General features: G+C 36.1%; 1 protein-coding gene across 2 annotated transcripts; it reads left to right on the forward strand.

Annotated features, from left to right (window-relative positions):
• The first annotated feature begins 1,361 nt into the window (after positions 1-1,361).
• GlcAT-S (Glucuronyltransferase S) lies at positions 1,362-27,019 on the forward strand. Of its 2 annotated transcripts, none has more exons than XM_073966792.1 (5): positions 1,362-2,530; positions 19,719-19,994; positions 20,219-20,481; positions 20,566-20,917; positions 25,505-27,019. In XM_073966792.1, the coding sequence occupies exons 1-5, from the start codon at positions 2,287-2,289 to the stop codon at positions 25,564-25,566; spliced, it is 1,197 nt and encodes a 398-aa protein (XP_073822893.1). In that variant the 5' UTR covers positions 1,362-2,286; the 3' UTR covers positions 25,567-27,019. The 2 variants fall into 2 exon arrangements, with proteins under 2 accessions (XP_073822893.1, XP_073822892.1); XM_073966791.1 differs by having other exon boundaries at positions 1,407-2,797.
• Positions 27,020-27,610: the final 591 nt, after the last annotated feature.

Here is a 27,610-nt window from a genome sequence, read left to right on the forward strand (position 1 = left end):
CTGCACATCATCAGCAAACGCAAACGACATACAACTCCTACTACTAACACAACTCAGCAAATCATTAACATACATCACAAACAACAGGGGACCTAGAACAGACCCCTGAGGCACACCACTACTCACTGGTAGAGTACCAGAAACACAACTTTTACAACATACATACTGCTTCCTTCCGAACAAATAAGAAAAAACAAGTTTACAAGCTGAGGTAGAAAACTTGAAAAAACGATGTAATTTATTTATTAACTTTGCATGATCAATTCGGTCAAACGCCTTCTCAAGGTCGAGAGATAATAGAACACAACATCCCCCAGCACCGACCGTCATCCGTATATTATCGGTCAACCCAACAAGAAGGGAAGTTGTGCTACGATTGCTTCTGAAACCATACTGACTTTCATGAAGCAACGACATGCTATTAATATAGGCAAGCATTTGATCTTTCATTACATGTTCAACCATCTTAGAAAGTATTGGCATTATTGAGATAGGCCTATATTCACTGGCATCACCACTTTTATGTATCGGAACTATCTTCGCTATTTTCCAGACCTCAGGAAAAACAGACACTGTCAACATTGTATTGACAACATGTAACAAAAATCGACCAACAAGAGGAAATACAAGTTTGAGAAATTTAAGCCGAAAACCATCGTAACCTACTGCATTAGATTTTATTTTATCAAAAGCACATACAAGCTCAGCATAATCAATAGCACGAAAAGAAAAACCATCACAAACTCCAACAGGAACACACGAGACATCAAATGCAGTCACAGATTGATTGGAAACAAAAGCCAAATTCAATTCATCAACATTTATATTCTCAACCTCGTTATCCTGTGTACACAAACCATTTCTATTTAATATTGACCACATTTCTTTGGTTGTTTTATCAACAAACATTTCCTTGTGGGCAATCAATTTTAATCTTCTAATAATTTTCTTCGCTCTGTTCCGACATCGGCAAAATATTTTCCAATTTTCAACATTCCTCTCACGAAGATATGCCCTGTACGCTATGTCCCTTAGAGATATATGATAACAAATATATAAAAACAACAAATATATAATAACAAATGATAAAAATTTGCACATATTAGACAATTTTTGAAGAATACTTTATTCACAGAATAAATGGGGTAAGTAACTTGATTTTTGCTAGATTTCCGCGCCTTTATTAACGTAATTTCACCGAGATTGTACAATAAATTGCAGAAACAACAAAAATCTGATATCAACTCTGTGTGTAGTTGCTTGTTGTCCCATGTAAAAGTACACAATTTTACAACGTTGCACAAAATGTCAAAAACAAATGATTTTTTGCTCTCCTCTCTCATGCCATATGTGTTTTTGTTATTCAAATTCTCTCTTTCTCGCCATGCAGCAAACAAACATATACTCACTGAGAATCAAACAACCCACTAATAATCTCTGCAAAATAAACGAATCAAATAAATAATTAGCAGTTTTTGTTGTGCGGAGGCAAAATCAAGCAAATGGGCAATAATCGTGCTAAAACGCTTATTAAATAAAAAACTCTGCTAGTTTGTCGTAACGCCATATATTCATTGATTAGTGGAAGTGGTTTTAACTAAAAAAAGACGAAATAAAGAAAAACAACAAAAAATGCACGCATTGCTCTGATTTGGCAACATTTTTGTCAATGTGAATTATGAAATTGTGGAGTAAAGAAAACACGCCTAGATATTTATCAAATCCATACGAGAATAAAGAAGAAAAGAAGTGTTGTGGAAGTTGTCATTGTTTAAAAGTTCCCAAACATTAACTTACTCCAAAAATAATCGATTTTATTGAGGTTACCTCCATTACTACTTGCAAATTCTATGCATTATTGTTGGGGGTAAATGGGGATTGTCATTGCTGGACGACGTTGGCAGATGCAGCAAATAAAGCAGTCGGCAGTGTTTTGTTTGACCCCCACCCCAAAGCAAACAGCACCAGCCGCAACAACAACAATAAAACCCCCAGATACAACGATTTAAATGCAAAAAATTGGTTGTTACTGCTGTTGTTTGGCTGGCTCTGGCTGTCTAATGTGAGGAGATGAGTACTGCTGCAGTGTATAGTCGGTCGATACTATTACTTTAATACTGTTCACGTTCAGAGGGCAGGGCAAAAGTACAAAGAAAAACAATTTGGTGCTATGTATAAAAAATATCAACAAAAAGCAACAACAACAACAAGTAAAAATAACAATAATTTTTTATTGCAAACGAGTGTAATTTTCTGTGTTATTGTAAAATAAATTGAGGTGATATCATGCCTAGCTCAGCCTTATACCGTCCACTTGAATCAGGCAATGGCACCACAAGGTCGAACCAGACATCTACCGGTATTCGAACATCGGGCGGCAGTAAAGTGCGTTCCTTATGGCCAAAAACAGCCAACAGTCGTCGCTTATTTGTGGTTGTTCTAATATTAATGACCCTATTGGTCTATGTCGTCTGGAGTGCGGTACTCAACGATACGGATGATGGTCGAGGATCCTTTGGATCTACAACAGGTAAATTTCAACAACATTTAAGCTTACCTAGCACTTTAGTAGGCACCAACAGCAACACTGTGAGTCCAACACCACCCGCACAACCACCTGAACATGGCTTTTTACTGCCAGCCAAGGTGGCGCCGCTTATGCGGGAAAAGCTGTTACAACAAAAACAAAGGGCAAAGGATAATAATCCTTCCTTCCTTGCGTCCCAATTAACCACGTTAGCAACATACCCAACAAATGGCAGCAGTGTCAGTGCACGTGATATGCAAAACTCTTCAAGTGAGTAGCCAAGCCATGCAACCAACCCACAATCAAAAATAACAACTAGAAGGAGGGGAAGGGGTGGTATGTGGGCGCATTGCATACACATGCGCTGGCTCTTTATCCTCCATAAGAGTGTATGTTGTTGTCACCTCCCCCATCCTACCCAAACGATTGTCACCACCTCATACCCACTAGTCATAAGCATTAAATTAAACTGTAATATATATTTTTGTTAAAGATATATATATCAATTCCACTGTTCATATTGAATCAATCCATTCACCCAATTCCCCATCCTTCCTCACAACTATAAAAAAGCATGCCCACAACAAAGCACAACTCAGCACAAATAGAACAACAGCAATCGGCACTTCATGTGGTGTAAAACTTGGTGATGGAGCTGTGCTAACAAATAAAAAAAACAAAAAAAGGAAATATCCAAAAATAAGACATGAACACACGATTCCTTGGCTTAATTTATCCATTAAAAAACAAACATTGAAATGGTGTTTTCTGTGGACACGAAACATGGAACAAAAATATACCTACCCATTGTTTAATTTTACTTGTTCTCTATTAACAATAAATAAGTTGCCCACCACCGCCACCCACCCATACGCTTATGTACATACATACATATTTGTTTAAGTTACAACAAAATTGCTGTTTGCTTAATAAATATTTAAATGTGCTTTTATATTATTATAATGGAAAAGTAATGGAATTTCAGAGGAGTTATATCAATAAATCTGTAATATGGGAAAATGTAAATAGTTTCATACGTATGCACATATAATATATTTTATAGTTCATGGATAGTTTTATTTACTATCAAGACAGTGAGCAGTGAAACACCCAGTAAAAATATATCAAATAAATTGTTAATGCATGTCGTATAGAACTACCAGCATTATATGTATGTTTGGTTTCAATCACGTAGCATCCGAAAGAACAATTTTTAAAACACAGATCTTGTACAGTGATAGAGGTAGAGAGCTGACCTTAGCAATTTGTGATATCCAGAAGAAGAAGGCCGAATCTTCCAAAAGCTATGACGATTTGAAATCAAATCAAAATTCTAACACAGGTAGTATTTTTTACTGATTTCAACGATATATTTTTTTCTTCTGGAAAAATATTGTTCCCGAGATATGGCCACCTGCAGTTCCGAAAATTCCATTATTAAAGGCCGGCTAATTGAAAAAAGTTACAATTTGAAAGAAAATTGTGTTCCCGTGCCCGAGATTTTACACCTGTCCATAGTCGAAAGTCTTAAATCCCGGGCCGAAGTAGAGAATTTCCAAAACCTCTTATTTCATTGAATCTTTGTAACAAAAATCGGTACTGTTTCGAAATGACGTATACTGTTTAATCAGTTAATATCTTATCAAACTCCATATGACGTAGTTTTCTTAATTGCAAATCATATTCTTAAGTTTGTCATAAATCAGGAACATAACTACGAACACTTAAATGCGACTCAATTTTTTATGTTTTATTGGCATTAAGGTAGTTTTATCATCACTACAGAATGACGGATATGAATTTATTCAATCAATATTTACAGTAAAAAAGCCTTATCATTATGTCACGAAGTCGATATGAATTTTAGCTTAGCTTTTCTAAATTGAAAACTCTTACTGATTTTTGTACTTAGGTGGCTGCTAACTTCGGATTTGAAAACTAGACGACATTTTTCGTTTTAATGGGGGTTATCATGAATGAAATTTCCCCGTGAGTTTTGTCTTTCCGCCATTGCAACTTAAGGGAGAAAGTGAAAAAAATCACGGGGAATTGCCGTTCATGATAACCCCCAAAAAGTTCAATTGGAGATTCAAGGCACATTGAATAAGGTAGCCGATTTAAGCTGATTGAACATGAAATGTGAAATATGTTGTCGTAAACAACATAAACAACAATTCTTCATACAAAACATAGCAAATGATGATTTTTTACAATAAATCTACCAAACTTTTTTAAAAGATTTTGTTAGGAGGGTTGGCGTTTTTTGTTTGGGATGACGACTTCTATTTTGTTTTTCAAAATAGTCAGGCTTAATCCCATAGTCGTTGTTTTAATATTTTATTAAAACAACCTTAATTTATTAGTGGGAAAAAATTGGCGATGTTTACCAAGGGGTAAGGCAGGGAATACTATAGTTTCAGATCTCGCCACAGATCTTCATCAGTGTTTTTCAACAAGAAACTTTTTATACCCAAGTGTCAATTGCTAACTCAAATATATACGTGCACAAAGAAACACTCTGATCGAGAATTTCTTTGGCACTACCTAAACTCTAGCAACTTCACTTGCAAACAAAACCTAATCTTTCCCACTGCTATGCGTTCGTCGATTCTCGACGAAAAAACACATAACTAATTTGTTGGTATTGCATACTACAGCAATAAACAACATTTCGACGGTGCCCGGTCTCACAATTAGGAGGGTTGGCGTTTTTTGTTTGGTTGCTAGAGTTTAGGTAGTGCCAAAGAAATTCTCAATCAGAGTGTTTCTATTAAAACAACGACTATGGGATTAAGCCTGACTATTTTGAAAAACAAAATAAAAGATTTTGTTTTCATCTGAAAGGTCACACCTTGAGCTTCTTTCGGATTTTTCTGTTGAAAGATATTGCACAGTTTTCTGATAAATAGCCGCCTACGAAACGCTGTTACTAAGGCAGTTTGTGAGCACACTGTAGTTCGAAAATGAATAAACAGATCAGTATATGTTAAAGAACATAATAATCTTGTCCTTCAGCGAAAAGGAATTAAAAAATATCCATTTAAGAAAAATCAATGTTAACTAAAAAATTGATCGTTTTTTCGCCATAAATCCGTCCAACATTTTTTGAAGTCTCTCGCTTAAGTACAAGCAGTTAATGTGTATAATAATCCCATAAAAACATATGAATATCGGATCATCCATTTTCGAGCTACAGTGGGCACAGTTTTTAAAAATGCCATTTCGAAAAAATCGCGTTTAAAACTTCGATATTACATACAAATCACAATGAATTTTTTTCTTTCTAAGGCTCATATCTCAGCAAATTGTTGTCATATCGACTCGAAGTTTTTGCAACATATTCTATTCCACCTGTACTTCAAAATTGGCCAATAAACATTTTTTGAACTGAACCCTTATGCCGTTTCCCCGTTCTTCCAGTTTATAATATTGGCTGACTTCCGTTTCGTAAGATGCTTGGGAAATGACTGCAAATGTCTGAAGTATTGTGTCATAACGCCGTAATACTTAACAAATGCGACGTTTGTATTTCAAATCGTCACAATTGTGCGTTTTTAACGCAGGTAAAAAGCAAACATGTATCACTTTATTTCTGATGCATTTTCAAGGAACAATGGCGCCCCATTACTTACCACAGACCGACCTATCGCGTTATACATATGTCGTTAAGTTTCTTTATCTATGCCCAAGATGCTGCCGGCTAGGGGCAAGGTCCTCAACCTTTTTTCTACATCTCAGCTTGTCGCAGATAGCTTTTTCATGCGCAGACGACGTGGGCATCCTGTCGAATGTCCCCCTAGAATCTTAGGATAGTTAGTGGCCGGAATTCTGCTGCCATCGACCAGACGTTCAGCTCAATGCTGATATACAACAATGTGGTGAAATCCCTAATGCGAAAATAAACTGCTTGTGTGAACAGTAGTATCATCTGCTGAATATTGTCCTGATAACAAAAATGCGTGTTTTAGTTCGATGGGGTTAAAAAAAGTTTTAGGCACCGACAAAGACTTGTAAATGCCTTTTGTACATTTTTTTAAAGAATAATTTTGATTGTTAGATTTTTTGTTTTTTTTTTTACCTTTTTCAATCAATTTTGAAATAATAAGAGGTTTATCGACATGACCTCAGGCTCGATAAACCTCTTATTATTTCGAAAAATCTTGATTTTAGTTTTTTTGAACAAACATTTTATTTATGCTAAAATAAACTTTAAGCGTTTATTTTATCGCGTTTTTTATGTCGCGATTGGACGAAATTTATGCATTGGACGTGTTTAGAATTTTTCGATATTGAAGATTATATTCAATTTCAATAATAAATAGCTTATTTATCTAATAGATTATTTAACAACGATGTGTAATGGAAAACATATAAGATATATAAGAAAAAAAAAAAACTGCAAGGAAAAACTTGTATGGAATAGCTGCGGATACTATTTTAACGGTAGGCTAAAAGTAATGATGCATTTCTTAATATTTTTACATGCTCTATACGGCTATGTGTTGGTATTTTTTAGATATTTGCAAAAAATGAAGAAAAGTTATAACCCTAGTGAACAGTGTTTGAAATACGTGTTGTAAAAAGTATGATACTAAATACCGCTGAAATGACATGAAATTGCTGAGAACATTACTTGGAAGATTTGCAGTAGGTTACTTTGTTCAACCCGAAATAGTTTAGCTGATATCGACCAAAATTCTTGACATTATGTAAAGTTCTATTTCTGTATTTATTAATTTTGGATGGAGTTTTTCTTACGTTCAGCAGATAAGTTGTACTAGTTTAGGGTTACAATGTTGCTAAATACAGCAAGGCCAAACTCCTACCCGCTTCTGACATAAAGGGCCGATAAATGTAGTTTTAGCACGGTTTAGATGAGACCATAAAATTCGAACTGGATCTGATAGGACAAAACCCATCTAGGGTTTTGTAGTCTCAATATGTACTTTCAGTGTTGCATAATGTTACCCAACGTTTCGATGTTTTTTTTTTTTTTTTGCTCAATTTCCTCAAACCGCATGGAGTGGTTGACACTAACGATCCTACAGGCCGAAATCCGAGCGATCACAGAATGTCAGAAATGGTTTAAAGCTAACACAAGGCCAATCACAATTAAAGCAATAACAAGCAAGACGGTGAAATCAAAAACTGTCCTGCGGTGTAAAAAATCAATCAACGACTACTCCCACCATGGTTCGGTTAACATTATTATATGGGTACCAGAACATAAAGGGATTAGGGTTAACGAGATAGCTAACTCCTTGGCAAGGCAAGCCAGGGAGCAAACTACGATAAGCCTAGATAACGCTAAGCGCTGCGTCTAGAGTTAAAGGCATGGACAGAAAACGCCCATACATCCCTCTGGAACACTGAAGAGAAAGGAAAAAATACAAAAATCCTCTAGGGAAACCCAGACTAGGATAAAACAAAGGAACTCCTTCAAATGAGTAAAAAGGACATTAGTAGACTGGCAGGCATCCTTACAGGACACCTACGGCTACAAGCACACCTGCACAAAATTGGTTGTGCAGAAAGCAGCGAATGCAGAGCATGCGGAGTGGACGACGAAACGTTGGAACACTATCTCTGTCATTGCCCAGCCTTCGCGACGCTAAGAAACCAATTTCTAGGAAATAACACTATACTAGAACTCCACCAAATTAGGGCAAGCGAGTTCAAAAACTTAAGAGATTATGTCAATGGCACAGAATTTCTTAACTGATAAATTTATTTTCTTTCAATAAATTAAGCAATAAAAAATTTATTCCCCTTAGGTTTCCGCAATTAGAGCGCACAACAGGCCTATACTGGCTTAAGTGTATGTCCATACGGGCATGTGGCGATTCTTATACCGTCCCTCTTTTCAACCTAGCCTAACACTATCCTATCATACGGCTTGTTCTGCTTGAGTCCTCGACAACTATGTATGCCGATGGCGTGCAGCTCTGTTGTAGTGCTGTGCTGCTTACGGAACCCATGCTGATGATCGGTAACTGGATAGCTATTTCTGATGCTGGGGAAGGGTAAAGACTCAAGATTCTTTGTTTCGGGCGACAAATGCGAATCGGTCTATAATGTTCACCTTTGTAGCATCGTTGAATGGCCTCACTAGTGGGACCACCCTGCCAATTTTCCAGACTTCGGTCACGATGGGGATGGCTACCGACAGATTGAGAACTTCCGTGGGATACTAAACTCCCGGTTTTGCATGCTGTTTCAAAATTACTATGGATATATCTTCAGGGCCTAACGCTTTGGATGATTTAGTGTCGTAATACTAATCTCTTCTCCTGGGTTGTTCGATAAATGATCCATTAAAACTTACTTGCTAACTTCTTTGGATTAGTCAACCCAACCCTCGTATTTTGAATCAGCTTTAAGGTGTTATGGCCACTTTTTGAGCGCGAAAAAAGCCATTTTTCATGAATTTTTTAAAAGAAAATTTTGAAGATTTTGTTTTCGCACCTTGAGCTACTTTCGGATTTTTTCTATATTACACTGTATTCTGACATATAACCGACTACGAAACATTGTTTTTACTCAAGCAGTAGCTCTAAAACAAATAAACCGATCAGCACATGTTTTTGTGGTATCATTAAGAACCTAGTGAATGAATTTTTGTATTTTGAAATATGAATTTTTTCCTTTCTAACGCTCATATCTCAGCCAATTTTTGTCCGATCGACTCGACATTTTTTGCAACATATTCTATTCTACCTGTACATTAAAATGAGCCAGTAAACATTTTTTCGATGTTGTAGCATTTGCAAGTGACCATAACCACTTTCGTGTTCAATGTGGACAAAGAATAATCTCTTAAAATATTGTTGTTATTGGTTAATATTTTAATATAACAGCCTATATAACCTCAACTTAATCATTAGAAGATTATAGGCGCATTTTCCAACCGTTAACAATATTTTGAAAAGTTCCTAAATATTTTTTTGGGAAAAAAGGTTCGTTTGTGTATTCAATATTTCCACATATCAATGTCTCCATTTGTAGGCCTCACACGGAAACTGTGATTCTAGGGTCAAATTTTAACGTCATGTAATGGTACGATGCCTATAAAAGTACGATGTCTATAAAAGTCATAGAATGGTTGCGGGATTTTTTTGATGTACAGAGAAAACACACTGACAAGGCTGAGGGTATATATCTGTCAGCGATGTCAAAGCCTGAGGGTATATCTCTGAAGCTCCCAATGCAAATTTCTATGACGTTGTTTTTCGAAGAAAGCTCTGCTTATCAATATAAAATCCAGACTTTTTTCAATATTACCATCATACTAAACGTTTGACTTAGTATAATGTGGCTGTTATTAGGGTATATTACGATATTTATTTCCCATGACCAGAGTTAAATAATATTCAATTATTATATTTGAATATATATTATATTTTAATAGACCATTCAATTGATAATTTGACTTCAAATACAATGTAAATAAATAAAAGAAATAAAAAATAAGCTTCTCCCTCTTAATCAGTAAATAATTTGTTAAGTTGTTTTGTGTTGACCATCAAACCTCGTTCTGTGTTATGAGGTTATTTTATTTTTAACGCTAATTTTAGTCGCACCAAATATAGAACCAAACAAATAACCAAAGTCGGTGACATTTTTATATAATTGTTTATTTGTGGTGTATGTCTGTTGTGTACCACCTTAACTCAAAATTTAAAAGTAATACATAACTGTGTTTTGATGTGTTTTTTTTTTTATTTTTTTATAAAACATACTAAAGAGAAAGATTGTAGTAGGGAAATCAAATATCAATCAATCCCACTGCAGAGGGTTCTTACGTACCGGATTGACCCGAAACCATAGCGTTTCGGCCAGCCGTTACCACCAACCCAGCATCAAACCTATCCTTCTACGTAGGTTTCATGCTGCTGCAACAATAACAAAAACAAGTAGCGAAATAGTTTCTACAGTGGAATTTACGATCAGAGTCCTACTCCAGGCATTCTGTAATAATTGTAGATATCTCTATTACTATATCTAAACTTATTACCTTTAACTCTTCTCTATTAGCCAAAATCTCTATTCAAAACAATTCAAGGTTTCACTCTCTGCATTTATCGATATGCATCATTAATTATACTTGATATGTTTTCTCCATTAAATTAATGCTACCATTTCACGCTTTAGGGAGATAGGGATTTTGGCTTGCTCATGCTCTCTATATATGTACATACATACATATATTATCAATAATTTGTGGTCATGCTTCCCATAATTTTCTAAGTTTTTAGACGATAATATATGTTTTGCTCACAACTTTCATTGTTAAGGCTTATCAGTAACAAATAAAATTATTTGCTCTTCAATACAATTTAATAAATGAAATTTTAATAGCCAATGTATATTTGTATGTAGGCAGGTGGTATATACTTTTTGCGTACTAACAACTCAACTATGTATTTATTCACATACCTATAGATATATCTTCCTATTTATGTACATATATGTTATTTGTTTAGTCCTCCGTGTCCCCCCTTTCTCAGCATATATAGTTTTCTAAACAAATAAAATCAAGTAAAAACGCATATTTTATCTATTCCAACTTGTGTGAACATTCACACAGCCTTTGGAAATTTATACATTTTTTGTGAGCGAAGGGGGGTTGCAAAACAAATATGTACAGACAGTTTTTTGGTTGTTTAGAACGATTTATTATAATCTTTATCAGAGTGATAACACTTATCTTTATATTTGGACATGTCTTTTATTAGACGACGATGTTGTTTTATGCAGTAAAATATTTGAACAGGTTGGATGGACACTTTAATGATGGGTTGCATATAATTCCTAGATAACACAAATTATTTTCTACCTTGTAGTACACTACATATCTACTATGATTCATGGATGAAATTGGAAAGCATGGACATCGTTCTTAATTACTAATTTAATTTATATTCTCTTTAATAAATTCAGCTGCTGCTATGTAAGCTTTTTTCAGTTTGCATCTTTAAGGTCATAAACCATAAAATATAACGATTTGAAATATCATTTGTGAGTGTATGAGATCATCTTGGGAAGGTACACGATAGTTAGGAATATTGCTGAAATATTGACCACATAAAATAAGTTGCAAAAATTAAATAGAACACTGTGCGACAACAAAAAAATTACAAGGAAAACTGAGTAGATTATGAAAGTAGAGCTAAAAATATGAGACACGTTATCGGCGTTTTTAAAGTTTACATCGGAAAGTAACCAAAATTGGAGGTTCAAGTTTGGTCCATTTCTAGTTTTTTTTCGATATATTCGAGTTAAGATATCTTGGAATCTATGCATTTTAGGTATATAATGTCCTTGTCAACTTTACTGAGGAGGATGTGGGGAATTTTTTTCTTAAAAATTGCTACCCTCATGCGGTTCACCAAAGGGGTCTTTTTGTCCTTTTTTCGAAAATTTTAAACCCAAACCCAAATTTTGTACAAAATTGTTCGTCATAAAATTTTACTATAGGTCAGAAATCTCTAAAAATGGACAAAACGTTTTAGGGTTAAAGCCGCACTTCATCTGAGTTTATTCAAAATTGTTTCACAAAACACAATTTTAGAGAGATGGCGCCAAAGGAAAATATATTCTACGTAAAATTTCACTATGGGTCACCAAAGAAATGAAAAATATCAGTATCAATTTTGCTGGAAAAACATGAAAATATTTCCCTTTTTTTTAAATTGTGTCCTTTTTTTCGAGTTGGTGTGTGAAAGTAATATGAAACTTGGTTCTAGGTGAAAAGTGTCGAAAGGTGAAAAATTCTACACAAAATTTCACTAAGAGTTTCAAAATAAACTATATATCTAGGTATACTATTTTCTTAAAAAAAATTAGATTAAACATTTATATACTTTAGGATTATTTGCTTTAATTTTGGACTGTTAATTTTACACAATTCCATTCCATGCGAAATGTTTCAAATGAAATTTCATTAGCGGTATTCACTCATGTTGGTAAAGTGGCATTGTAGATCTTGTTAATATTGTAGATCTACAAGTGTTTACAATACCACAACAACAAAATACATGAAAGTTTAATTTACCACAGGGTTGTTAATTTACTCGACGTAAAAGTATTGTAAACATTCCATTGTACTTTTACAAGGGTTAGAACAGCTGATTGTTGTGCCGTCAGTTTTATTTTATGTCGGAGTTTTGTTTTTTGGTAGAAAAGTGGGAAAAATAAAAAGAATAAAAGAATGGAGGCCAAGAAAAAAAAAAAAAAAACAATTTTTTATGAAAAAGTGTAGTGAAACTGAAACTAAAATATAGACTTACGACGACGTTAAGATACTTCACATTCACACTTCGTTGTAAAAAAACCCTGGTACATATAGTACATTAACAACCCAGAAAAATAAATTGGAAGTAGTGCAATGTAGTCTAGTTCTTTCACGTCATGTTTTTATGCAGTTCAAACGGAGTCGTGAAAAAGGCACTCCATTCCTCACATTTTAACCGCATTTGGATGCAATCCAAAGAATCACATCCATTTGTCACATTTTAACATCATCCGGAGGCAGTTCAACGGAGTCGTGAAAAAGGCACTCCAATTCCTCACAATTTAACAGCATCCGGATGCAGTGCAAACGGAGTCGTGAAAAAGGCACTCTGTTCACTACATTTTATTAGCAATTGTTAGAGATCCCTACATGTACATAAATCAGTTTGTACATCTCTACAGGCAGCGGAATACATTTCCAAAAATAGATAATCGTGTTAACATTTCCAAACATTTGTTAATACAAACTAAATAATATTTAATTTGTGAACATTTTTCCGGTAACTCACGAAAGAAAATTTCCCAATGGAAATCGAAATCTTAACTGATGATGGGAAGACAATATCAAACCCATTTAGCAGATGAAGCAAAAGCACTTAAGCTTGGATTAAATGAAGAGCGGAGGAAACACATGTTTGCGATTGAATTCAATAGAGAATTTTCATAATTTGTGTTAATTTAATAAAAATATTAATATTTTTGTTTTACAAAAATAATAAATGTATTTTTATTTTGTTATTCAAAACATGTGCTCTGGACTGCCTCCTATTCTACCCCAAAGGGTCAGTTAAAATGCAATGCCAAAGGGTCAGATAAAATGCTGTGCCAAAGGTTCAGTTAAAATGCAATGCCAAAGGGTCAGTTAAAATGTGGTGCAATGGAGTGCCTCTTTCCGGGGTCACTCCCTTGTAAAAATCATGAGTGAAAATGCATAATTTGATGCACTTCCAAATCACTTGTACATATCATTTAACTGCCTCTTTGGAGGCAAACTTTTCGCTGGGAAGAGTTGTAAATCTACCACAATGAGTGAATACCGCTATTATGAGTCTCTGAATATGACACTACAATCCCACGGTGACGAGTTCTTCGATATCGGATTGACACGGAACCACACAAAACCCGTGTTTCGGCCAGCGGCGGCCACCTGTGTACATACCCAGTAAACAATTGTTGCCGAGCGCTCTGATATTACATTCTTTTAAGAGGTTTTCCAAAGTTTGTTCAGAAAATGTACGGAATTCTCAAAATTTCCTTCAGAAATTGAAGTGATCTTCAGCAAGATTTCGTTTAAGAATTTCTGCACACTTTCGTGCGCTTGTTTTCGAAAATGTTGCGAGTAATCTGCACATACTCTAATGGGAAATTTTGATTCGTTTCTCTCTCTCTCGGGAACAAAATTGCCGAACATTCGTCGAGAGTTGATTTAAAGAAAAGGGAGAGTTTTTTGTGTCTTCACGATATTGCTTGTTTTTTAGTTATTTTGCAGCTGTTAAGTGAATAAGACGTAACGGAACAAGTTATTTTGTGATGAAATTGGCACATGTTTTACAATAAATGAAAGTGTAAGATTGTATACACATTTTCTAAAACGTTGTTTATAATATTGTTATTTCTATTTTAGATAAATCAAATGGAAAATTTGTTCGCAAGGACTGTGCTTTACGATTTTATAAATGTGCAATTCAGTGGGCAGCAGCGACGAATACTATTTCATCATCATTGTAAAAATAAAAAGTTCAACAAATATTTTAAATAAAGTTAAAATTTAATCGATGAGAAATTCTAATCGTATCCTAATAAACATTGAGAATTTTGGGAGAAAATATTCAGAATATCTAATAAAACATCAGAATAGTTTCCGATTTACGGAGAAAATATCTAGAATTTTTTTAGAATTTGTTCCGAAAATTTTCAGAATCTCGAAACAAATCTCCGAAAAGAATTCTTTTTTCTTCAGATTTTCGAATATTTCTTCAGAGTGTTATCAGAAAATCTTTCGAATTCTAAACGAATTCGTGTAGAAACTAGAATGTTCTTTCCGAATTTCCCTCAACAAAACGTTCCGAATTCTTCGAACCGCTTCACACAAATTCGGACCTGCTTTGCATGCGATTACGGCATCAGAAATGGAAACTTGTGCAGAAAATACATCCGAATTCGGTACGATCTCGGCAAAAATTGTTGGCTGGGTATCTTTGAATTTGTATCTTTTTTTCTGTGTAGGGTGTAACATATCCTGGACTACTTCGGATTTTTTTGTTCCGTGCCGGGACGGAGGAAAAGGATTGAAGTAGGATCGCAACAGTAGTTGAGTTGAGGGATTAGCTTTCCTACTGCACCAGTCTGTTCAATACAGACCTATCTCGTATGGACTTGTTTTAATGACGCATACATAAAATGTATTGGGTAGCAGCCAGGTGTGGAACTGCTCAATTTTTGGAAGGTCACAGCCGCCTGGTCTTGGGGGACTTTAATGCTCATCATAAGTTGTGGTATTCAATCCTCGACAATGATCAGAGGGGTATGGTGCTAGACGAGCAAATTAATAGTTTTACGTTTTGCACGGTCAATGAGGACAGCATTAGTAGAGAGTGTCACAATTCGCCAGATATAACTATATTTTCACCCGGTCTGACAAATGGCGTCATTTGGAAACGCGTCGTTTCTCTTGGGTCAGACTATCTCCCCATAATTGTCTCCAACACATACCACCCGATTTCGTCACCTCTGAACTCCGCACTTCCATCATTCATGGGAAGCTAATTGGTCTAGTTTCAGAGAATTTACTAATCACCTGCTCACAATATACCTGGTGGTCGAATACCCGAAGTGAGACCAAACTTCCCAGCAGACGGGATTAGTAAATGAGCGTGATGAGCTTCGACGAGCCAATCCCAGTGACCCCAGAGTAGGGAGCTGACACTGGAAGTTAATAGTGGGGGGCATAAGCAGAACAAATGGTTTAATCATCTGAATAGTTGCAACGGTTAAGTGACTTTCAAACCTTGGAAAGAAGGAAGATAGGACCTAAGTCACGATTGGCGACGTTACGTTGACTGACTCGACGAGGAGCGCAAGTTATTTCAATCGACAGTTTGTCGAGGGCCCATCAAATATCTTCCTGCCGGGAATGAACCACCACGATTAACATTGGATAATGTTGCAAATGCCATTAGGAACTCTAAATCATCCCAAGCGTTGCTTCCTGACGTTATCTATATGGCAATACTGAAACAGCGACATGAGCCATAGTGCGCGAAATCTGGAAAATGGACAGGATGGTCCCGCTACTGGTCCCATATTGTTACGTGTCCTTTACTGCTGCAGCCAGGAGATGCTTAGATAACGCCAGTGGGGTAGGTACCATCCCAACGTCTCGTGCTGAGGGCCGCCAACAATAATTAAAACGATGACATCTCTACAGAAACTCTATAAGCCAAACTCCTTTGTCGCTCGTAGAAAAGACTCTCGAGGCATTACTCCTCCCCACCATCAGAAACAGCTATCCAATTGTCGATCATCAGTAGACAGCGGAATTTTATACAACCGCTATTTTTGGTCAGATTCATGTCAAATTTTGGGACTAGGCATATTTTTGGCTTCTGATTCAATTGCAATCGAAACATGTGACATATGCAAAATTATGCAAAATACATAAATTTTTGCATATGCAAAATTTATGCATTTTACATATTTTCTTATGCAACAAATATTTCAATAATAGGTACAAAAATGTTTGTATGTACAATTTTTCTGTTTAAAATTCTTTTCAGACAAGTCAATAAAATAGAGAAATGTATAATCACAGCCACAACCTTCAAAATACCGGAAATCGGGAGGTACCGTACTATGGGGGCTACATGAAGACGTGGGCCTATACCGACAAATTTCAGGTGGAAAGTTTTATACCCCCGAGGAAGACTTAATACGAAATTTCACCCATTTCGGAGGGGTATTGAGGCCACATACTTCTAAATACCAGAAATCCTGAGGTACCGTTCTATGGGTGCTATATGAAGACGTGGACCTATACCGACAAATTTCAGGAGAAATGTTTTATACCCCCAAGGAAGACTTAATACCAAATTTCAGCCATTTTGGAGGGATATTGAGGCCACAACCTTCAAAATACCAGAAATCCGGAGGTACCGTTCTATGGGGGCTATATGAAGACGTGGGCCCATATCGAGAAATTTTAGGTGGAATGTTTTATACCCTCAAGGAAGACTTAATACCGAATTTCAGCCATTTCGGAGGGATATTGAGGCCACAACCTTCAAAATACCAGAAATCCGGATATACCGTTCTATGGGGGCTATATGAAGACGTGTACCTATACCGAGAAATTTCAGGTGGAAAGTTTTATACCCCCAACGAAGACTAAATACCAAATTTCAGTCATTTCGGTGGGATATTGAGGCTACAACTTTCAAAATGCCGAAAATCTGGAGGTACCGTTCTATGGGGGCTATATGAAGACGTGGACCTATACTGACAAATTTCAGGTGGAAAGTTTTATACTCTCAACGAAGACTTTATTCAAAATGTCAGTGATTTAAGTGTGATGTTGAGGCCACATCCTCAAAATATCGGAAATCGGGAGGTACCGTTCTATGGCGGCTATATGAAGACGTGGTCCCATGCGGACAAATTTCAGGTGTAAAGTTTCATACCCCTAACGAAGACTTAATACCACATTTCAGCCATTTCGGTGGGATTTTTAGACCACAAATCCTTCTATATATTTTTGCATATGCTCATTTTATGCAAATATGTAGAGATATGTCAAAATATGCACGATATGCAAAATATGCAGAAATTTCTGGGCCTAATTCGTTTTATTTTGTTATAAAAGGAGTTTCTGCCTAATCAGATTTTTTCTACGACCATCCTAACCATATATGCATTTGCATAGGATTCCGCTGTCTAATCATCAGTATAGGATCCGTAAGCAGCACATCACGACAACAGTGATGTACGCCATCTCTGTCATCTCTACACATATTAATCGAGGACTCAACCAGAACAAACCGTGTGATAAGACAGTGTTGGTGGCTCTCGAGATATTCTAAAACCTTTGATACTGTCAAGTACTCCACCCTCTTTGAGGACATCGAGCGAACTACCATCCAGCCAATTTTGAAACGTTGGATAATCAATTATACCTGTGATCACCAGTCGTACATGCATTTCAGTCGAAGCCCCTTGAGTGAAACAGGGAGTTCCACAAGAAGTCGAAGCCCCGTAGAGTGAAACAGGGAGTTCCACAAGATAGTGTAAAATCTCAGGAACTGAGAGGGATTCCACCTCCCATGCACTCCACCCGCTCCAGACTGCATTGAAACCGTTACGTAGGCGGATGATAATCCTTTTTGATGGATCTTACCACCTTTTTCCGCACGAAGAATATGCAAAAATCCGCCACTAAGCCTACATCCAATCTGTTCATGAACTACGGAGATGAACACAGAGCTGAATGTCCTGGTCGATGGTATAAGAATTCCGACCACAAACTACACCAAAATAATAGAGCTCACATTCAACACAGGTACTCAAGTCCCTAGCCGGCAGCATTTGTGGAAAAATGTTCAAACCTGTCAGAATGCCGCTCTGAGAACTGCAACAGGATTCCTCTTCACATCATCAGTTGACCATCTTCATGAGGGGACAAAGATTCTTCCAGTATAGCAACACAATGACATGATTTCGTTGCAGTACTTGCTCCCCCACTCAGGCATGTCAGGATCTTCATGATCTAGAAATAGATGTTCAACGTTACAAGAGATAACCCCTAGATTAGCAAATCTATCAAGCAGGCTTAAATAGTATTCACACGGATGCAGTCGCAGATGCCATAAACAACTATCGTGTAAATGCGGTCTTTGAAGAAAATTCCCAATTTATCGCGGCTAGGGAGCGTCAGCTGCCACGTCGAACCAGAGTAGTTTTGTCTCAACTACGCTCGTGGTGATGCAGCTGTCTAAATTCCTATAGGGCAAGGATTGATGACACCGTGCAAAACATCTGCCCAGCATGTGGCACGGGCCCGCACGATACACTGCACCTGTTAAACCGCCCTGCTTAACCTACTGAACTAACTCCAGTAGATCTGTAGTAACATTCCATCGATCTTCTTCCAGAGCCAGATTAAGCTGAAAATTAACTTTAAAACAACAGCAAAAATGGGAATCACATACGGGTCTACTCGTTTATTGTCTTTTATATTTTGATTTTTTTTCCGATATTTTTAATTAGTTCCGGAAAATCTCTAAATATTGGAGTATTTATTTTCAGTTTGTAAAAATTACATTTGGGTTATTGTTGTTGTTTTAAATCTCACAATCGATGACAATTTTGTTATGCCAACATTATTGGTGGTGTGGTTGGTGGTCATTGTTCTTTTTGGTTTACATCTCTCAATTGGTGACAATTTTGCTATGCCAAAATTATTTGTGGTGTTCTGCATGTTGTTATCGTTGTTGTTATTCTAATCTTTAAATAGATATTTTAGCCAATTCAAATTTGTGTTCAAATGACAACCAACGACAAAGACCCACAGACAATACAGACGGACAAAACTGCCAAAACATAAATATGTAATATAAAAGCAAATGTGCCACAATGATACCCAGCCGGGTAGGCAAATTTGCTAGACAATCACAACTACATACATACACATGTACATACTCGTCTATGAATTCTATGGCAAGAAAATAATATTTTTAGTTCTGATGCTTGCCGTCTGGTGTTGAAAATTTGTTATATGCCCATCTTCCTTTGTCTGTTCTTAGCTATAAGAAAATAAGCCAAAACATTTAATTTACACTACCCCAAAACCTCACTAATCATCACCGTTTTTCGTTTCTATTCCCTCTTTCTTTCATTTCCATTGCAGATGTACTTGATAACAAATTGGCCAATGAATCTCCCACAACGTTGTGCGGTGAGTCATTTAATGACACACGGCTTTACATACAAGATCGTCCACGACAGGAATGGGCTAATTTAAGTACAATTTACTTTGTAACTCCCACATATCCAAGGCGAGAACAAGTGCCGGAATTAACGAGACTGGCCTACACACTGATGCATGTGCCGCGCTTGCATTGGATAGTGGCCAATGATCACAATGCATGCAATCCTTATTTGGATACTTTACTTAATCGATTTGGTGAGTAAGAGAATGAGTTGTACATACAATCACACACACGTATCTGACCAATATACAAACATTGCCAAGAGGAGCGCCAAGTAAATAGGGCTAAAATCCTAGTTGATGATGATAATGATGTCGATGGCGTCACATAGTACAGCCAACAGTTTTGTACTGTTTGTATTACGGTCGTGTGGGTTGGTGTTTTCTATTGTGTTGTAATGTATTCTCTGTTGTTGCAGGTATTCCCTATACCCATTTAGCAAGTCCGATGCCACAACGTTTTCACAAAGCTGACTCAAAGCCAAGAGGAGTAGCCAATCGTCGAGCTGCGATGCAATGGTTACGCCAGCATAATATTACAACGGGTGTTTTGTATTTCGGCGATGACGACAACACATATGATCTCAAGTTATTTAGCGAAATACGTGACACCAAACATGTATCCATGTTTCCTGTAGGCCTAATTGCCAATTATGGTATTAGTGGGCCAGTGGTGCGTAAGGTTTGTAGAGTAGTTGCACATAAAAGCACATAAACTCAATGTGTGTGGTTATTAAACAAAATTTCTCGTTTTATCAACAAACAGGGCAAGGTAATTGGTTTCCTTGATTCCTGGGTGGCTGGCCGGCGTTGGCCTGTCGATATGGCGGGATTTGCTGTTAGTCTTTCCTATATGGCTGAACATCCAAATGCATCAATGCCCTATAAACCAGGCTATGAGGAGGATTATTTTTTGCGCAGCATTGGTTTAACGTTGGACATGATTGAGCCGAAGGGTAACAATTGCACAGAAATTTTAGTTTGGCATACACAAACTAAAAATCATGAACGGACAATGGTTAAACTTAATCACGAGTATCTGGATGATCGTTCGAATTTAGGTGCTCTCTTTAAAGCTTTATCGGATATGGGTGTATCGGGTGCATCGGATAGTGAAGGTAAGTAAAATGAGAGTAAGAAAAGTACTTAATAAAATGCAAAACTTATATGTAACATTTGTGAATAATGCAGACATACAATATTTTGAATAGAGCTACATTTCGCAATCCTAGTGGGTATTATTAGAGTAGCTGTATAAATTTTCGATGTTGGAAAAATATTTGTTGGTTGTTCTATACGAGTAAAGTGCCAAACGGAATATTTATGTTAATGGAAAAATGGTTGAAGAACTGGCAATGTAAAAGATAGTTTTTATCAGAGTTATGCGACTCAAGTAGGGCCATTTTATGGAAGATAAGAGCCAGAAATAAATATTATGTTAGAGGTTTGTGACATAACCTTCTGCAGTGGACAGTGGATCCACAAAAATAATGCATGAAGGAACAATTAAACGGAGATAATGACGAAAAGTTTCATTCTCTCGGATATAAAGCCCAGACCGTATAATTTTCTTGCAAATAATGTTCATATAGGACTATTATCACAGAGGTAAAGGCCAGGCAGAACAATTATAGAAGAGTATAAGGCCAATTGCAGAGTTAGATGCCAACCCGGATGGTTATCTAAGAGGTGATGGTGATAGAGGATTTTTATTTCTGATATAATGGACCTTATCTAAATGATAACTGTTTTGACTGGCTAATATCCCGACAGAATCAGTATCTCGGAAGTAACTCAGACCATTAACTCTGGATAGTGTCGTTTCTGAAGTACGAACTTATCAGCACCATTATCATTGAGATAAAGGGTCTCAGAAATTTGATCCATACTGCACTATATCAAAAAAAGAACCTGCTTCAGAAATAAGGTTCAGACTGGATGATTATCTCAGAGATAAGAACTAGACTGGATGATTAGAAACAAGGCCTAGCAAGATCGGAAAATATCATTAACGCAGATATAAAGGTCACACAGGGCAATTATCTGGAATATAACTATCTGAATCAATAGTTCTCTTTTCCGATATTTTGCTACGATTTGATTTTACATCCATTACATCCAGATATATATTTTCTGGACAATAGCCTAGACTATCCCCGCATTTTCACATACAATATCAGGAACCTATGGCTTATCCCTATGACGTTATTTTAGTTTATAGTTCTAAAATACGTAATTTTTCAAAGTCCGATCTGGGTTATCAATATTTTCCCTATATATACACCATAGATATTTCAAAAACAGTTTGGATCGAGCACACATAATCTTCTGAAAGAATTTATTATGAAAAAACATCAATAAAATATATTTTGTGACCGCAGATAACGAAAATGTGAATAAAAACGATAAAAATGGTCCTAAATCATATATAAAAAGCAAAAGCTTCTGGAGATGTTAAATATTATAGCTACAAATTTCCTTTGTTCAGAGACTCATAATGAAATTTGATTTGGAACATTTCTTCTTTTGGCACAACCCCCAAAAAGTGAGGTATTTTAGGAGATTTAGACTCAGTATGGAATAAATTTTAATTGAGTGTCTAAAAGTTTGGCAAATAATTTCTACCTATAATATCTAATTTTGTAACGTCATTTTCTTAACAAAGTATTTTACTTAGATATCTACTTTGGTCTGGGACTTACAATGAAATTTTGTGTAGAATATTTCTTCTTTTAACACCTTTCGTCTAGAATTAAATTTCATGTTACTTTCATGCATCAACTCGAAAAAAGAACAAAACAAAATTATTCAACAAATATTTGGGTGTTTTGTTGGCAAATTTGATGTATATATTATCTTGATATATATTGCAAATACATATTTCATTTATTCGGCGACTTATATTGAAATTTTATGGAGATTATTTTTGTCTTTGGCGTCTTCTATCTAGAATAAAGATAAAGTACAACATTAACCCTAAAACGTGATTTTACTTTTGGCAGATTCCTGGCGTTTAGGTACGATTTAGAGTTTTGGTGTATTCGGTGACCTATAGTAATATTTTATGACAAATAATTTTGTAAAATATTTTGATCTGAAACGATCACATTTTAAAGGAGTTTTTAAACGTTTTTGAAAAAAAGGGACCAAAAATACCCCTTTAGTGACTCGCATGAGTGTTAATTTTTTCATAAAAAGATACCCCGCATTGCTGTCAGTAATATTGCCACAGACACTTTATACGTAAAATGCGAGGATTCCAAGGAATCTGATGTCGAATATTTCAAAACCTGTAGAAATGGGCGGAACTTGCCACGCCTATTTAGGTTACTTATCGACGTAAACTTTCAAAACGCCGATACACGTGTCTTCGTTTATTCGGTCCTCTTTCATAATCTGGCCGAATTATCTTGCAATTATTTTTTGTGTTGTACAGTGTTATATAATTTGAAAAAATTTAAATCGGACTTCGGCTGGACATTATTTACGAGAGTATAGGATTGATCTTCGAAATCATGAACTAATTATGCGGGTAAGAGGGCAAGTGCTATGAAATGGAGATGTGTTCAGAACTACGGAAGAGGATGCCTGCCTTTAAGTACTCCAAGGGACCAGTCACCAGTCTATAATATAGAGTCGTCATTTGAAAACAAATTTTTAAAATTCGGCCTCCCTTACTGAGTGTCGCTAAAGATTGAAGTCGGGCTGGATCACTTCTCAAAGTTAATCTCACGTAGTTTCCCAATAGCCACATCGGTGGCCTAGCAGATTCATCAATTGGTAAAACGATTGATTATATTATTATGATCTGGAACCCTGCAAAGTTATAAGGTTCTTTTATCAACTATACACCTTCAAAAAATTTTTCACCTTCTCCACATAGAGGTTCTTGCACTAGGGCGGCTGCATCAGCAATGATGCAGGTTTATCTGCACAGAGCTAAGCTCTGTGATGGGGTTATGTGATGGGGAATGATGATGTTCGGAAACGACAATGATAGAGAATGAAGAAGTTGCTGCATTATCGGCTTCTACGATTTTATGAAAGTCTGGAACGACTATGATAGGAATCGATGATACTCGGGATCGATGATTAAAAGACTAGTGATTAGATCATCCCTCACAGGTCACATTCTAGCACAAAGTAATTTAGTCTATATATCGAATATGAGATTGAATTCGAATGAATACCTCTGTGGAGGACAGGAGAACGAAGTATTTGTGGTGGACAGGCAGCCGAAGCCTATCTGTGAACTGAAGTCTCTGTATGGGACAGAAAGCCGAAGCATCTGTGGGGGAAAGGTGAAAAGGTCTGTTATTGTCCTATAGGAATTAGGCGAGCATAGATGAGCCAAAACAAATCTAGTTTGTGCTAGAAGCTGACATTCTTCTTCATTCTTCGTTAAATGGGGATTTACTCCGAGACCGAATTTTCACGATAGTTGTTTATGGTATCAGCCACTCCGTTTGTGTGAGTGCTATCCGAACCTGCTTCATAGGCTTGCGTATCTAGGGGTTCTGTCCTATACAGTTGGATTTCTCTCTCCCTAGATCATGAAGATTCCTCCTGGTTAGGGTAGTATGAAAACAGTTCCATCGAGTTATACGGCGGCTAGGGACGACGTGAACATATTGTCTAATGTTATCTCAGGAATCATAGGGTAGTTAGTGGTCGGAATTCTGTTGTCATCGACAACGACATTCAGATCGGTGCTTATCACCGAGTGGCCGTAGACTTAGTGGCGGATATTTTCATATTGCTCGCGTGAAAAAAGGTGGTAAGATCCATCAAATAGGAGTTTAGTTTAGGAAAGGTAGAGGTTAAAGGGTTCCGAAGATACCACACCAACTTGTGTGCTTGGACTTGGACTTATTGTTCCTGAATTTCACGTACGACTGGCGTTCAAACATAAAATGGATTCTCCAAGGTTTCAAACTTGGCCGGAAGGTAGTTTGTTCGATGTCCTCAAACAATGTTGAGTTCTTGACAGTATGAAAGGCTTTTTATAAGTCTAGCGCCACCAACACTGTCCTAGCGCACGGCTTATTCTGGTTGAATCCTCGAGTAATATGTGTTGAGAAAATTGCGTGCGTCGTGAACTAGGTAGGTACTTATTTTTGACGCTGGGGAGGAGTAAATCCTGAAAAGTCTTTGCTACGGGTGACAAAAGCAAAATCGATCTGTACGATTCATCTGCTGCCTTGCCTGCTTTTAGTATCGAGACCATCGTGGTAATTTTCCACACTTCGGGGACGATGTGGGTGACTAGCGACAGGTTTACACTTTGGTGAGATACTCAACTCCCGGCTTACGTAGCCTTTTCAGTAGTACTGTCGTTTCGCACGGTATATTACGGTGTATACAGGTGTATTACGAATGTCAGCTTAGACGTGGTTGGCTGTGTGAATATTGAATATGGAGACTCAATCGTGTTTAGCTAAAGCGTTGTGGTAGTATATAGTTATATTCGCATTTAGTTATATTCGCATTTAAAACTTTCCAAGGGCTATAGGAATATGGTCCTTAATTCCTATAATTAATGTGTTACATATAGGGGGTTATCATGAATGAAATTTCCCCGTGAGTTTCGTCTTTCCGCCGTTGCAACTTAAGGGAGAAAGTGAAAAAATTCACGGGGAATTGCCGTTCATGATAGCCCCCGTTACCTTCTTACTAATCGATATTTCTTTCTTTCCCTTTTTCAGGTCAAAAAGCCATTATAAGTAAAAATGGAAAATCCAAACCCTTGGGCTATTTCCTTAGCTGAGATGCAATGCAGTTTGAACAGTTTATACGTAACTTATTTTCCGTCTAAAACTGTTCCTGGCCTGGTCAACTAACTACTGCTGTTTTTCCCATTCTGGCGAAAATTCCCCATGGATTTTTACAAAATTTTAAGTCCCTGTTAATACTCTCTAAATTTGTAATTCTAAAAACAAATTGTATCTATGTTTATTATTAGTTATAAATTGTATAATTTATAGAACTTATTTTGATACTAAAGAACATTTTCTTCAAGTCTGTTTTTATAGATTAATTTTTTAAGATTATATAATGTGTGTGAATGGTTCTGTTTATTTTTGTTAAATATTATTTTTTCAATATTTATTAATTTGCTAGGATTCCTTTAAGAAGCTTGTGATAATATTTAGGATATGTATGTACTGTGTATGTAGATTTTATGTTAGGAAAAAGTTCATTTTGAGATTGTTTAATATTTAAGGGGTTAGTGAATGACCTTTCCTCGAAAAGTGCTAAGCCACAACGGGAAGCTTGTTGGGTTCTTTTGTAACCACTAGATTATGGCATGGCCACACTCAGGAAAGTAGTAGGCTTCTTCAGAACAAAGAAATAAGAATAACTAAGCCACTATTTTTTTAATTAAATTTCGAAATTTTAAGGAAAAAATAAGCACCAGGTTCGTTAATGCTAAAGATCAACAATCATGCAATAATAACCTTCTACGGTTTGCAAACAAAAAGACAATTTTTTTCACTAGGCAATAAGTTTAGCTTTTAATAAACCAAAAATAGAAACGAAAGTTATTTAGAGAAATTTGCCATCAGCTGAGAAAATAAAGAATTTTAGGTTGTGTCGCTAAACATATTTATCATACATTCATTGACGACCTCTTTGGATTAGTTGCTATGCAATGTTCACATGACTCTTATTGCGGGTTATCATGAACGGCAATTCTCCGTGAATTTTTTCACTTCCTCCCTTAAGTTTCAACGGCGGAAAAACAAAACTCGCGGGGAAATTTCATTCATGATAACCCCAATTGTTATTAAATATAGCATTATTTAAATTTGTATATTTAGTTTATTTTGTGCTCCATATCATTACGAAAAAGCAGAACAAACAAAACGAAGCAAATTAAACGCGGCGTATTCGACTAGAACAAATATTCTAAAAGTTACAATTAAGTTATGATGATGGTAGTCCCATGGACTATTCCATGCACTTTATATATATGAATGCAAAGTGAATCACATAATGCAAATTAAGGATAATAACACAAATGACAAGTAGAATTAGAATAAAGAGGGAAATTGTAAAAACATTATTACCTTGGATTGATGCCATTGTTGCTTATGTCTTTCATACTCTGCAAAGAAATAAAGAATATTACGAAAATTGTTTTATTTGATTCTATTCTTGTATTTATATAGAAAAAAAAACTAAAAATGTAAATAAAAATTTAATTTATTAAAGCTAAAGGTGCATCATTTATTTGAATTGTAAATGTAAATACATATCGACATTTCATGACTACATGGCAGAATCTTAAACATTCCGTCTTAGGATCACAGATATGCCTTTGATTTCTTCTTTATCCATATAGACGATACACATTGCTTCAAGGACATCATGTGGAATATGTACTTATAAAACAAACATAACAAAAACAAATAAGCCTTCATATTTCCAGCTTTATCCTTAACTCATGTACCAACGAAATAAAACCAATGCTCTCCAGCTACATAAAAAAATATTGCCAACAATAATAAATATCTTTCGAAATAAGGATGATAATTTATGAAGCAACTGTGATGACCAATACTGGGCGTACGAATCTGTGACCATAAAAACTATGCCATAAAAAAGGCCAACTATTGCAAATGAAGCATTTTTCTTTCTTTATTGATGACTTTAAGCAAAGATATTCGTCGTTCTTCACTCTTTGTGTTGACGAACTTTTATTACTGACCCAGCTGGGGGAATAATATGAAGCGTATATTTGTGATCATTCATAATTCATTAAAATTATTACGCCCTTGAGAAAAGCAGCAACTACAGAGCAGCAGCAG

The sequence above is a fragment of the Musca autumnalis genome, unplaced genomic scaffold, assembly GCF_047663935.1.
Source record: "Musca autumnalis isolate F117 unplaced genomic scaffold, ASM4766393v1 scaffold_2, whole genome shotgun sequence".
NCBI classification, from domain to species: domain Eukaryota; kingdom Metazoa; phylum Arthropoda; class Insecta; order Diptera; family Muscidae; genus Musca; species Musca autumnalis.

Bases quoted from the DNA above. Each gene is read 5' to 3' on its own strand.
- GlcAT-S (XM_073966791.1), top strand. From the start codon at position 2,287: ATGCCTAGCTCAGCCTTATACCGTCCACTTGAATCAGGCAATGGCACC. The intron at 2,798-19,718 runs GTGAGTAGCCAA...TTTCCATTGCAG, and splicing joins TGATATGCAAAACTCTTCAA to ATGTACTTGATAACAAATTG. The intron at 20,482-20,565 runs GTTTGTAGAGTA...ATCAACAAACAG, and splicing joins GTGGGCCAGTGGTGCGTAAG to GGCAAGGTAATTGGTTTCCT.